Source organism: Natrix helvetica (assembly GCF_964273705.1).
Source record: "Natrix helvetica genome assembly, chromosome: 12".
In the NCBI taxonomy this organism is placed as follows: Eukaryota; Metazoa; Chordata; class Lepidosauria; order Squamata; family Natricidae; genus Natrix; species Natrix helvetica.
Window position 1 is genome coordinate 7760828 of NC_138556.1, and position 13549 is coordinate 7774376.

At 42.3% G+C, this 13549-nt stretch overlaps 1 protein-coding gene across 2 annotated transcripts in view; it reads left to right on the top strand.

The window, feature by feature from the left end:
• Window positions 1–13549, top strand: part of SLCO3A1 (solute carrier organic anion transporter family member 3A1) — a 134864-nt gene that overhangs the window by 106233 nt on the left and 15082 nt on the right. For both annotated transcript variants that reach the window (XM_081964542.1, XM_081964543.1), the window contains exons 4-5: window positions 7057–7323; window positions 12604–12768. In XM_081964542.1, the coding sequence (XP_081820668.1) occupies window positions 7057–7323; window positions 12604–12768 (432 nt within the window). The remainder of the gene's footprint in view (window positions 1–7056; window positions 7324–12603; window positions 12769–13549) is intronic.

The window sequence follows — 13549 nt, forward strand, 5'->3', positions numbered from 1 at the left end:
AGGATGCTATTTGGAACCCTGACACAATGTTTTAACATACCATATTCCCCAGTGACAAACTTTAGATGATACGAAGAACGGTTGCGGGAATTGGGATGTCTAGTTTATTGAAAGAGGGACTAGGGGTGACATGATAGCAGTGTTCCAATACTTAGAGGGCTGCTACAAAGAAGAGAAGATCAACCTGCCCTCTAAAGCCTCAGAAGGCAGGACAAGAAGCAATGGATGGAAACTAGCCAAGGAGAGAAGCAACCTAGAACTAAGGAGAAATTTCCTGATGGTTAGAAGTTAGAACAATTAATCAGTGGAACGATTTGCTTCCAGAAGGGTGCTCCATCACTGGAGTTTTTAGAGAAGAGATTAAACAACTATTTGTGTGAAATGGTATAGGGTATCCTGCTTGAGCAGGGGGTTGGACTAGAAGACCTCCAAGGTCTCTTCCAACTGTTATTCAGTTAGGGCAGTCCTTAGAGGTTAAAGGTAAAGGTAAAGTGTCCCCTTGCACATATATGGTAGTTGTTCTCAACTCTAGGAGACGGTGCACATCTCCGTTTCAAAGCCGCTGTCCAAAAATGTATTGGCGGTCATGTGGCCGGCATGACTAAATGCCAAAGGCACACAGAACACTGATATCTTCCCACCAAAGGTGGTCCCTATTTTTTCTACTTGCATTTTTTACATGCTTTTGAACTGCTAGGTTGGCAGAAGCTAGGACAAGTAATGCGAGCTCACTCCATTATGCGGCGCTAGGGATTCGAACCGCCGAACCGACCTTTCTGATCGACAAGCTCAGCGTCTTAGCCACAGAGCCACCAGGTCCTTGCGTCCCTACACTTAGAGGGTAGAGGGCTACAATTCCATTGAGCTCTCCAAGATTTCAAATGAGCATCTTTTCAAGCCCCCCTGAAGATGCCTGGAATTAAAGATGGGTTTATCTCTTGCATGTAAAACTGACACAATTCAGTCTTCCTACTCCCCTGTCCCTTCCTTGGGAGCTAGCAGTAAAAAGTCACCCAGTTTTCTTTATGACATCACCAGGTTAACTATGTTTTTCACTGTTGTTCCTTGATTTTCCTTTCCCCTGAAAACCCTTAAAGAATAGCAGAATAGCAAGATAAATATGATTGCAGGATTCAAGCAATATAACAGTAAGAACATTAGCCCTGGAAAACATATTAGTATACATCCACTCTGTTTTTTTTTCCACAAGAGGGCAGATTTCTGGGCTGATCCTTCCTGGATTTTAATAGAAGTAAAAGTACAAGGTAACAAGGTAGATGCGCTTTTAAAGAGAGGAGTCTGTTCAGATTTTGACATCCTTTTCATTTGGAATATGATCATATCCTGTACCCTGTTAGCAAAATTGACTGCGTATTTCCTGACCTGATCATGTGACCCTGGCACATTTCAGAGCTGCATGGTTATTCTAGAAAGTCTTACAGGCCAAAAAAACAGAGTTGGAAGGGACCTGGGAGGTCTTCTAATCCAACCACCTACTCAGGCAGGAAACCCTACGCCACTTTAGACAAATGTTTAGCCAACATCTTCTTCAAAACTTCCAGTGTTAGACCATTCACAACTTCTGGAGGCTCCACTGATTAATTGTTCTAACTGTCAGGAAATTTCTTCTCAGTTCTAAGTTGCTTCTCTCCTTGATTAGTTTCCACCCATTGCTCCAAAGGTGCTTTGGAGAATAGTTTGACTCCCTCTTCTTTGTGGCAGCCCCTGAGATATCCGAACAGTGCTATCATGTCACTCCTAGTCCTTCTTTTCATCAAATAAGACATACCCAGTTCCAGCAACTGTTCTTCATATGTTTTAGCCTCCAGCCCCCTAATAGTCTTTGTTGTTCTTCTCTGCACTCTTTCTAGAGTTTCAACATCCTTTTTGCATCGTGGCAACCAAAACTGAATGCAGCATTCCAAGTGTGGCCTTACCAAGGCATTATAAAGTGGTATTAACACTTCACGTGATAATCTTGATTCTATCCCTCTGTTGATGCAGCCTAGAACTGTGTTGGCTTTTTTGGCAGCTGCTGCACACTGCTGGCTCATATTTAAATGGTTGTCCACTAGGACTCCAAGATCCCTTTCACAGTTCTACTGTTGAGCAAGGTACCACCTATACTGTACCTGTGCATTTTGTTTTTCTTGCCTAAATGTAGAACCTTACTTTATGTTAGTATTTGACTTGCCCATCAAAAGCATCAAGGACATGCCGTCCAAATGCATTTTTGTCAGGATCCATGGTGAAAATCTTTTACTTCCAAAATGACGATTTTGAAAAGAATCTTCTTCCTTATCAAGGGTGCTTGTCAGGATTCCAGGTTTCTTTGCCTTGCGGTAAGCAAGGAAATCAATATTGCTGGCTGGAGTGAGCAACAGACCACATAACCACATGCCGTTATTAAATGCTGAAATTGATTAGGCTAGGTTTATCAGAAGCATGCCAGTTGAAAGGCAGGGAACGTTTCCTGTTTTTAAATGCAATTTCACAACATCTAAATTTGGGGAAATAAAAATAAAAATGTCCAAGCACACACACTTGAAAATAAAAATAGAAAAAAGGCGGGTATAGTTGCTGTGGATGGTACCTTTTCCCTTCTTATCCATTTGCACTCAGACTCAAGAGCTGGAGCAGTTTGTTTGGGCTTCGTACTGAAAAGTCCTAAAACCTGAATTCAATGTGGATTTCGGGGTTTTTTGTTTTGTAAAATAATTTTGCAATATTTTCTCTGCATGACCACTAGGAGGTAGTAAAGGACCATTTTCATGCTGTTGGAATTTGATAAGTGCTTCTGATACTATAAGGGAGGTCTAACATGAAAATACCTATGACTGATCACATAGAGAGAGGGAGGGAGGGAGGGGGGGAGAGAGAGGGAAAGAGAGAGAGGGAGGGAAAGAGCAAGAGAGAAAAAAGAGAGAGGGAGATACAGAAAGAGAGAGGGGGAAGGAGGAAAAAGATAGAGGGGAGAAGAGAGGGAGGGAGGGAGGGAGAGATATAAAGAGGGAGAGAGAGATATAGAGGGAGGGAGGGAGACAGGGAAAGAGAGAGAGGGAGAGCAGGGAAGGGAGGAGAAGGAGGGAGGAAAAAGAGAGAAAGAGGGAGGGAGAGAAAGAAAGAGGGGAAGGGAGGAGAAGGAGGGAAGAAAAAGAGATATAGAGGGAGGGAGGGAGGGAGGGAAATATATTGAGGGGAGAAGAGAGAGGGAGAGGGAGGGAGATATATATAGAGAGAGCAGGGGGGAGAGAGGGAAAGAGAGAGTGGGAAAGAGAGGGGAAGGGAGGAGAAGGAGGGAGGAAAAAGAAATATAGAGGGAGGGAGGGAGGGAGGGAGGGAGGCCACATATGAACATGCCCATTGTAAAGTTACGTTTTGCAATCAAGAGATGCTCTACATAAACTTTATATTTTATTTTTATTTTCAGTTTGATTTCATTTTGGGCACCTGTTATGTTTTTGCTTCGCAGACATAATATATATGTTTCCTTGTGTTTGGTTCCTTTTGGCTTTTATTCTTCTGTCATTATTTTAAAAGTAATAAAGATAAACCACTGGTATTATAATGCCAATAAGAGGATGAGTGTCTCCAGCACTTAGCTGGATTTGCAAAACGCACTGGGCTAAGGAGAAGGAAAGGAAATGTTTTTGGATTCTGCTTCTGTAGAAACCGACAGAAGTGTTAACGTGTTGTGAAGCAGCTCATCACCTTAGGCCACAACATGATTTAGTGTGTTGTGCAAAGCCAGCTACGAACGTGGGGAAGCCACAAAGATCACACTTTTTTGGAAGGCAATTAGGTTGGAGACACTAGAGTCCCCTATCAGTCATTGACAAAGAGATCAGAAACTAACATTTTGGCCCGTTGGAATTCATTTAAAACAAAATAGGTATCACCCAAAAGAGCAATTTGCTGCTAATACCAATAGTAATTATCTCTAAAGCTCTAAAGCACCTGAGGACTGGACAAGAAGTAACAGATGGAAGCTTATTAAAGAGGAGAAATTTCCTATCAGTGAGAACAATTAACAAGTAGAATGGCTACTTGGCTACAGAAATTGGGAGTGTTCCATCACTGGAGGTTTTTACCAATAAATTGGACAACCATTTATCTGGAGTGGGATAGGGTCTCCTGCAGGGGGTTGGACTAGAAGACCTCCAAGGTCCCTGCTGACTCCATTATTCTGTATTCTGTAATAACATAATCCTACAGTGTGGGATTCTGGCTTTGAAGGCCTGCAGATATCATAAGCGTATTGGAATGTTTAATACACTATACTGACTCTGTAAACTAATTAGAGAGGTCTGTAAAGCGGTATATAAGTCTAAGTGCTATTGCTATAAGAGAAGACTCTTAGAACAAAATATAGATAAAATTATTATCCTTTAGTTATACATTTAACTAAATGGTAATCATTTTATCTATAAAGGTAAAGGTTCCCCTCACACATATGTGCTAGTCCTCCCAACTATAGGGGGCGGTATTCATCTCCATTTTAAAGCCTAAGAGCCAGCGCTGTCCGAAGACGCCTCCGTGGTCATGTGGCCGGCATGACTCAACGGCAAAGGCTCACGGAACGCTGCTACCTTCCCACCAAAGGTGGCTCCTATTTTTCTACTTGCATTTTTTACATGCTTTCGAACTGCTAGGTTGGCAGAAGCTGGGACAAGTAACGGGAGCTCACCCCGTTATGCGGTGCTAGGGATTCGAACTACAGAACTGCCGACCTTTCTGATTGACAAGCTCAGCGTCTTAGGCACTGAGCTACTGCGTCCCTTTCATTTTATCTATATTTTGTTTTAATTAACCAGGAAAAAAAATTAAATGAAAAGTAGTTTTCTGTCCTAATCCAACCTATTATGTTTTGTCAAGAGCACTCCATGGGATATCCTTGAAAGTTTAGGTGCACCCTACTGGGCTTGACAAGTTATGTACCCCTAACCTAGAGGGCTTAAGGTCATGGAGCATAAAGCCTTGGTTTACAATCTCTCAACTTCTTTCTTTCTTTTCTCTCTTTCTGTCTTTCTTTCTGTCTCTTCTGTCCCTCTCTGTGTCTCTCTCTGTCTCTCTGTGTGTGTGCCTCTTTCTGCCTCTGTGTCTCTCTCTGCGTGTGTCTCTTTCTCTCTTTCTTTCTGTCTCTCTGTCTCTCTCTCTGTCTCTCTCTGTGCCTCTTTCTCTCTGTCTCTGTGTCTCTCTCTGCGCGTGTCTCTTTCTCTCTTTCTTTCTGTCTCTCTCTGTCTCTCTGTGTGCCTCTTTCTCTCTGTCTCTGTGTCTCTGTGTCTCTGTCTCTGTGCCTCTCTCTGCGTGTGTCTCTTTCTCTCTTTCTCTCTGTCTCTCTCTGTGCCTCTTTCTCTCTGTGTGTCTCTATCTGTGTTTCTCTTTCTTTCTTTCTTTCTTTCTTTCTTTCTCTCTCTCTGTCTCTCCCTCCCTCCCTCCCTCCCTCCCTCTCTCTTTCCATCTTGCAGCACCATTAGTAGAAGACATGGGCTGCCCTTCCTATGACAATTCGCCATGCCCAACCCACCACAGCCAACTTCCCACAGCCATGTCGCCACAGGACAAGTCATTGTGGGACAAGAGTTCCACTAATATCAAAGGACTGGTGGAATCATTAGAGGAAGGATGCAACAGGAGGGAGAGAATGAAACGTGAATGGCAAAAATTAAAATATGTTTTATTTACTTGAAACAATTAAACAGAGCTGTTAAATTGTCCTGCAGCAAGTTGGCCGGGGCGAGTTGTCCTCAGCAAATTGGCTGTGGCAAACTGTCCCACTCCCCCTTCCATCTTTCCCACCTAGGGGTGTAGAAAGAGACAAAGATGGACAAAGATATGGGGAAATTTGAGAGAACTACAAGAGGAAGGTATTGTCAGCTAAGATTGGTCCAGTTGCCTATGATTCAAGCTTTAGAAACCTTTGGCTTGGATGATTGAGTCTTCACTGGCGTGTCCGCAAAGAGCCTCTGCAAATTCCAAAAGCAATTGCGAAAATAAATTTGTTGCTGGAAGCACTCCAGTGAAGAAAATCCAAGCCACCCACCGGCTAAATATCGTGCTTTCCTCTTTTCTATGGATTCTCAGTGGTGGTTGTTTTCAAAACGCCTGAAATATGGCTCTTAAAACAAAACGTATAGCAGCCACGCGGTGCCAAATAGCCTCATTACTTTTAAACATGGTACTGTAAATTGCAGCATTTTTTTTAAAAAAAAAACCTCATTCCTGTGCTGTGGCCCAGCACATGTTTTATTATTTCCCCTTCTCTTGTGCACTGGTTGCAAAGGAAAACTGCATACGGTGGAAGAAATAACAGAATAACACAGTTGGAAGGGACCTTGGAGGTTTTCTAGTCCAACCCCCCCTGCCCATGTAGGAGACCTTAATCCATTCCAAACAAGGGGCTGTCCAATCTCTTCTTTAAAACCTCCAGTGATGAAGCATCGACAGCTTTTAGTGGCAAGCTGTTCCACTGCTTAATTGTTCTCACTGCTAGGAAGTTTCTTCTTAATTCCAGGTTGCAAATAGAATAGAGTAGGGTAGGGTAGAATAGAATAGAATAGAATAGAATAGAATAGAATAGAATAGAATAGAATAGAATAGAATAGAAAGAAACAGGAATAGAGTAGAGTAGAGTAGAGTAGAGTAGAGTAGAGTAGAGTAGAGTAGAATAGAATAGAATAGAGTAGTGTAGAGAGTAGAGTAGTTTAGAGAGTACAATAGAGTAGAGAATGGAATAGAATAGAATAGAAAGAAATAGGAGTAGAGTAGAGTGTAGAGAGTACAGTAGAGTAGAATGGAATGAATGGAAGGGAAGGAAAGGGGAGGGGAGGGGAGGGGAGGGGAGAGAAGGGAAGGGAAGGGAAGAGAAGAGAAGAGAGAGTTGGAAGAGGCCTTGGAGGTTTTCTAGTCCAACCTCCTGCTCAAGCAGCAAACCCTAAACTATTTCAGACAAACAGTTACCCAATCTCTTCTTCGCCAACTAGTGCTTTCCTAGTATATGTTGATGTCCTTGTCTACACAAGTTAAAGACCCTCCCCCTCTCTTTGTTCTTTGCAGGCAAGCTGGACATCGGCCCTGATGACCCTCGGTGGATTGGCGCATGGTGGGCTGGCTTCTTGCTCTGTGGTGCCTTACTTTTCTTCTCGTCTCTCCCGATGTTTGGATTCCCACAGTCCCTGACCCGCCGGCCGGAGCACATAGCAGAGGTAGAGGAAGCCATGTTGCCAGAAGGGGACTATGAAAGGCCAAAGCCAAGCAATGGGATTGTCCCACCGCACTCCATGGAAGCCAACGATGATCCATCTTGCTTCCAGCAGCTGAGAGGTGACGCACTTCCTTCATAGCCCAGGTGGCTTCTGCGGGAGCCAACAGGTTAATGCCTAGCTAGATGTTCTGACCAGCCTTAGCAGAAACAAGAAATAGACTCCTTGTCCCCCCCAAAATTATCACCCTCTCATTATCTCCTGTGAACTAATGGCATTTACATACTGAAAAGTCCAGGCAATAGTCCTTCAAAGAGTTAACTGCAGTAACAGACCTTATCAGTTCCTTGAGATAATTGCCAGGCTAGGAGCCAACACAATGAGCCAAATCTTCAGAAATCCGAACTGTTGTCTCCTACGACTACCACTCCCCCTTCCTTCTATTTATTCCCCAGCCAGGGAGGGGGCACTTAGTGTTCACATTTGTTTTGCTTCCCAAGTTGACTCCTTGTCCTCAGTTGTTCTCCTCTCCTAACAGCTCTGCGTATACGCACATCTGGAACAGCCCCAGCTGTTCTTCCTACCTACGTATCTCAGCTTCCAAAGGCAGCTGCCTCTCCCGTGGCTGGGAAATGTCGGACGGCCCTGGCTCTATCTCTGCTTCCAATGCAGAGCATCCATCTGAGCCTCCCCCAGACTCCAGGACTGGCCCAAGTTCCTCCCCAACCTCCTCGTCACCCGAATCTGCCGTCAGCTCTGCTGGCAGCTGGAGGGCCACAACACTAAGTTCATTACCTGATGCAGACCTTAGATTGCCTTGCAAGTCTTCACTTCTTTCCCTTAAATAGTGATTCTGCCAACCGTTTGATTGAAAAAAACAAAACATTTAAAGCCTTTTGCTTTAATCCTGAACGCTGAAAGGACAACTGCATTAACACTTGATCTAGTTCACCTTCTGGGATGACCTTGGCTTGACCCAGCAAGCAGGTTTTCCACTTGTTCTCATGGCAACCTTTGATCCCTTGTTAAGTAGAACATTTGTTTCTAGGATCAAATAGCCTTGTTGCCTCTTGCTCTCGTCCGGTGATGAGTGTGCGTTGCCCCATTGAAGGTCACTGTGACAAAAGCACGGTTGCTCTTGTTTTGAACCCGTCACAGAAACAATTTTTCATCTGAGCCAAAGGTGTTATGAACTACAGGTAGTCCTTGGTTTACAACAGTTCATTTAGTGACTGTTCGAAATTATTATGGCATGAACAAAAAAAATGACTTTTGGTTGTTTTTTCACACTTATAACCGTTGCGGCAGTCCCAGTTTTGTGCTCTTGACCCAGTCATCAAAATCAAACTAAGTATTCATGCAATGCGTTCAGCAATCACTAGGTGGGCCTATGTACCTCTTAATAGTCCAGATGAGTTAGATTGGCAGTGGGATAGAGACACAGATGCTAGATAGCTCTTGTAGCTTTCAGTGAATACGGTCCAAAATCAACAAAGGATAAATCCACAAACAAAACTAATGTACAAGAAGTAACATTCTTGTGTCCTTGAAGTGGGTGCTTCATCACTGGAGATTTTTAAAGAAGAGACTGGACAGTTACTTGTCTGAAGTGATATATAGGGTCTCCTGCTTGAGCAAGGGGATGGACTAGAAGACCTCAAAGGTCCCTTCCCGCTCTATTCTGATTGATTGAGTGACTGATAATAAAGTAGAGAGAGATGTTGTTTTTCCAGAACTAGGACTAAACAAATTGTGGGCAGAAAAATTATATTTCTTTAAGAGAAGGAGAGACTTCAACATTCCTCCTCCCCCTCCCAAAGGCCGAACTCCCATGGTGGTGACAGTAGCACCAATATTTTAAAAAGTCTCAAGGGATGGAAAGATGGACAGCAAAGACTGCCTTTGGATGGATGGATGAAAAGAGGATTTTGCCATGAATAGAATAGAATTCTTTACTGGCCAAATGTGACTGGACACACAAGGAATTTGTCTTTGGTGCATATGCTCTCAGTGTACATAAGAGAAAAGATACATTTGTCACGAATCATAAGGTACAACACTTAATGATAGTCATAGGTTACTAATAAGCAATCAAATTATACTAGGAAACAAATAAAACAATATAATTTTTAAAAGATACAAGTAATATGGTTATAGTCATAAGTGGGAAGAGATAGGTACTAGGAAGGAAGAGAAGAGTAATAGTAATACCGTCTTAGTAGATAATTTTGACATGTCGTGAAGATTAGTTGTTTAGCAGAGTGATGGCATTCAGGGAAAAACTGTTCTTGTGTCTAGTTGTCTTGGTGTGCTATAGCATCGTTTTGAGGGTGGGAGTTGAAACAATTTATGTCCAGGATGTGAGGGGTCTGCCCTCTTTTTGACTCGTGCAGTGTACAGGTCCTCAATGGAAGACAGGTGGTAGCAATTGTTTTTTCTGCAGTTCTAATTATCCATTGAAGTCTGTGTCTGTCTTCTTTGGTTGCAGAGCGATACATGAGACAGAAGGAGAGGATACATGCACAAACACACATGCACACACAAGCACACTGCTATCTCTTTCTGTCCACCTTATAATTGACAGGTGAAAGGACATTATCCTCTGCCCAGTAGAATTTCCCCAATATTTGCTTCTCCTTTGAAATAAATTTCAACAAAACATCTCTAAGGAATAAGAACTAGCACGGGGGGGGGGGGGGGGGGGAAAGCACAGGTGAATTTTTATGCCCAGCATTAAACCAGGCAAGTCGACCACTTGAGGTTTGTAAACCATGGTTTGTGGCTATCAGGAAGATAAAGGTAAAGGTTCCCCTCGCACATACGTGCTAGTCATTCCCGACTCTAGGGGGCGGTGCTCATCTCCGTTTCAAAGCTGAAGAGCCAGCGCTGTCCAAAAACGTCTTCGTGGTCATGTGGCCGGCATGACTAAATGCCGAAGACGCATGGAACGCTGTTACCTTCCCACCAAAGATGGTTCCTATTGTTCTACTTGCATTTTTATGTGCTTTCCAACTGCTAGGTTGGTAGAAGCTGGGACAAGTAACGGGAGCTCACTCCGTTACATGGCACCAGGGATTCAAACTGCCGAACTGTCAACCTTCTGATCGGCAAGCTCAGCATCCTAGCCACTGAGCGTCCCTGTTAGGAAGGTAGCCATTTCAAGACTAAGGAGAGAGCCTAAGATGATTATATGCACAGAAATGGAAATATTCAACACTGTCCACTATGGAGGAATGGCGAAGTTCAGATTTTGCTGAAATGGATGAATTTTCTTCTTTGATTGGGGGCGGGAGTAATTTATTGGTGATTCAAAGGCTCTTGTGGTCATTTATTGTATAAATGAAAGAAAAATGACAGTTTTGATGATTAAATAGGATAGATTACAGGAAAAAAAAGAAGACTATGGAGTAACTCTAGAGAGAGAGGTTAAATATATTTATATTTATAACTGCTGTGAAGATCAGAAGTCACTTTTTTATATCTTTTTCTTTCTTTTCTACTTTTTTTGCTTTGATCTCTTTTTTTTTTTTCTTTGTATTAGTTGGCATTAGTTTTCATTTTCTTGTTTAAAACTTTTAACAACAAAAAAAAAAACCCTGAGGAGTGCAAAGACATCTCATTCCGTCCTTGGGAACATCTCTTATTAGTTGTCCTACTTCTTAAATGTCGTTTACATTTCAAAGGAAAATTCTCTTTTATAATCTTCAATGAGAAATAGGGGGGGAAATCACTTTGTGGTGATTTTTGTTTCCCCCCCCCCCCCCCCGCTTTCCTGCTGTTGTTAAATTGATCTAAGTTGATTAGCTATTTTAAAGATGGATTGTTTTATACTCTCTTGAATTGTCCTTCAACTGCTATGAATACCTTTTAACAAGGAATCAGGGTAGAAATATGCCAACAGCTAACAACAACAACAAAAGAGGAACATTTCAACCAATAACCAAAATATGGATATCAATAAATGCTCCAATAGTAAATTTAGGAGAATATGGATGGAGATGTCACATCCCAGCTTCCATTTGGCAGTTTTAATTTTGGAGTCCTGGGTGCTCTCTGAGCTCGGTTGTTTTCTTGTAGACATTTCATTACCCAAGCTAGGTAAGATCATCTGTGCTAGTAAGGAAACAGGTTTTTTTTTGTAGGTTTCAGAAATCCATCACACAGTTTGTGTCCAAAATATCTGTCTGCCTTTCGCAGAGTTTATTTGGCTTTTATATAGTTTTTACAAGCAAAGCACAGAGCAACAACACATTGCAATAACAGGTTCACTCCCCCAAATCTTCCCTAGAGAATCAAGAATACTATTCAGGCCAAGGTTACCTCATGCCTTTGCTCTGGTGAATTAATGAGCTAATAGATAACGGCTGTGCATCACCTTTCCTTTATTCCTGCATTTGGTTCTGCTAATTAGGTGAGTTTGTAGGTTTCCAAGATAAACAGCCACTGAGATCATGGTAGTTTCTACGCATGCCCTTACGTAGCTTTACCTCTCATTCCTACATTTTTTTAAAATCATTTTTTATATTATTGGCTTGCTCTCTCAGTGTTGGTGGGAATGGACTCCCTGACTAGGCTGTTTTAGCTGTGATTGGCTAGTGGGGTTGTATTCTTTCATTAAAACTTCTGATCCAGTTTAGGAATGCAGTAGAATGAGCAATTCTAGCTGTGAGTGCTTGTTTTTAATTATAATGGGTCAGGGTTTAATGGTTTAATGATTTAGTAGCTGACCAGCTGCTGTAAGGCTGTAAACCGAGATGATGACATGAGGATGAGTCAGCAAGGTTACTGCCACTTTAAGAAGCTGTATATATAAGGGAGGCCATTTGAGGATGTCGCTCTCTCCTCATGTATCTCTCTCCATTGTAGTTCTCTGTGTAGAGTTGAAGATTGATTGCTTGCCTAGTATTTGCCTGACACGTGTATGTATGTATATATAAGTCCTGTATATAAACCACTGTTTGAAAGACAAAATCTCTGTGTACTGTATTTTGCTCCTGGGTTGTCTCAAAATAGTAGTCACGCTGTGCACACTCTGACATAATGTTTGATGGAAACTTCCTTTACTGAAGTTTCTTTCTTTTCGTTCTGTTTCTACCCTGGATATCACCCCTGATGACCTTCTGTGGATTGGAAATAGAGGAGCAGATACCCATGGCTTGAACTCATGTGGTCAAAGCTTCATCTGGTAGATCCTTCTAGCTGGACTAGTTATGGTGTATCCGATTCTGGTCCCTCTCCCCCCATAGCTAGAATCATCCCATGGAATTTTCTTTCTGTTCACGGCATGTGTTGATAGATGGTCTGGACAAAACCCCGAAGATGCACCATAAAGAAATTAGGGTGACTATCGGAAACCTCATTGTGAAATTGTCTCTCCATTCTTCTCTCTTCCTCCTTCCAGTGATCCCAAAGGTAACTAAGCACCTGTTGTCCAATCCGGTGTTCACCTGCATTGTTCTTGCGGCTTGCATGGAGATCGCGGTGGTGGCAGGTTTTGCAGCCTTTCTTGGCAAGTACCTAGAACAGCAGTTCAATCTTACAACGTCATCAGCCAACCAGTTACTAGGTGAGTTATTAGCCAGAAGAGGCCAACCCTTTCCCCTCTGGTCAAAGATAGAACCAAAGGGTGAACATCCCACTTGAGAATCCAAATAAAAGTCCAGGATCATTCTGTTTCTAAAATTCCTTACTGTTTATTGAATACACCGCATAGTAATGTTGAAGCAAAACTAACTCTAAACCTCAGTCCATAGAATAAAACAATACTTTTCCAAGCCAAGCTCCCAACCTCTCGATGTCGTCCAAATAAAAACTGTCCTCATAGTTATGGGAACCGTCTGCTTCAATTCGACACCTGTTATGATGTCCTTGAACAGATTCCAGGCTCCACCGGCCTTCAGCAGAATTGTAGGCATTTTGCTTCCCCATCCAACCATTTCGAAAACAACACCTCCCCCCTTCTTACTCTTTTTTCTTTTTTTGGATAAGCCATCAATTTAATTTGCTGTAAATGCTAAAACGGGACAGAAATGACGCAACCCATTATAAATAAAGACAACGAATCAGGAAGGATCATAGTTTGAGTATGTGACAGCGAATGAATGTGAATTGGATTTTTATAAACGGGCGAGAGATAATTCCATTTAACACAGCAATGCTAAAAGAAAACAGTGCTAACCTGTTATTTCACTATGTGCTCAGGACAAAAAAATAGTGCATTTAAGTAAAAGAAAGACCTTCTGTACAAAATGAATATGTATGTATGTATGTATGTATGTATGTATGTATGTATGCATGCATGTATGTATGTATGTATGTCGGCTCACCCTTGGAGCCATCCAGGCAGA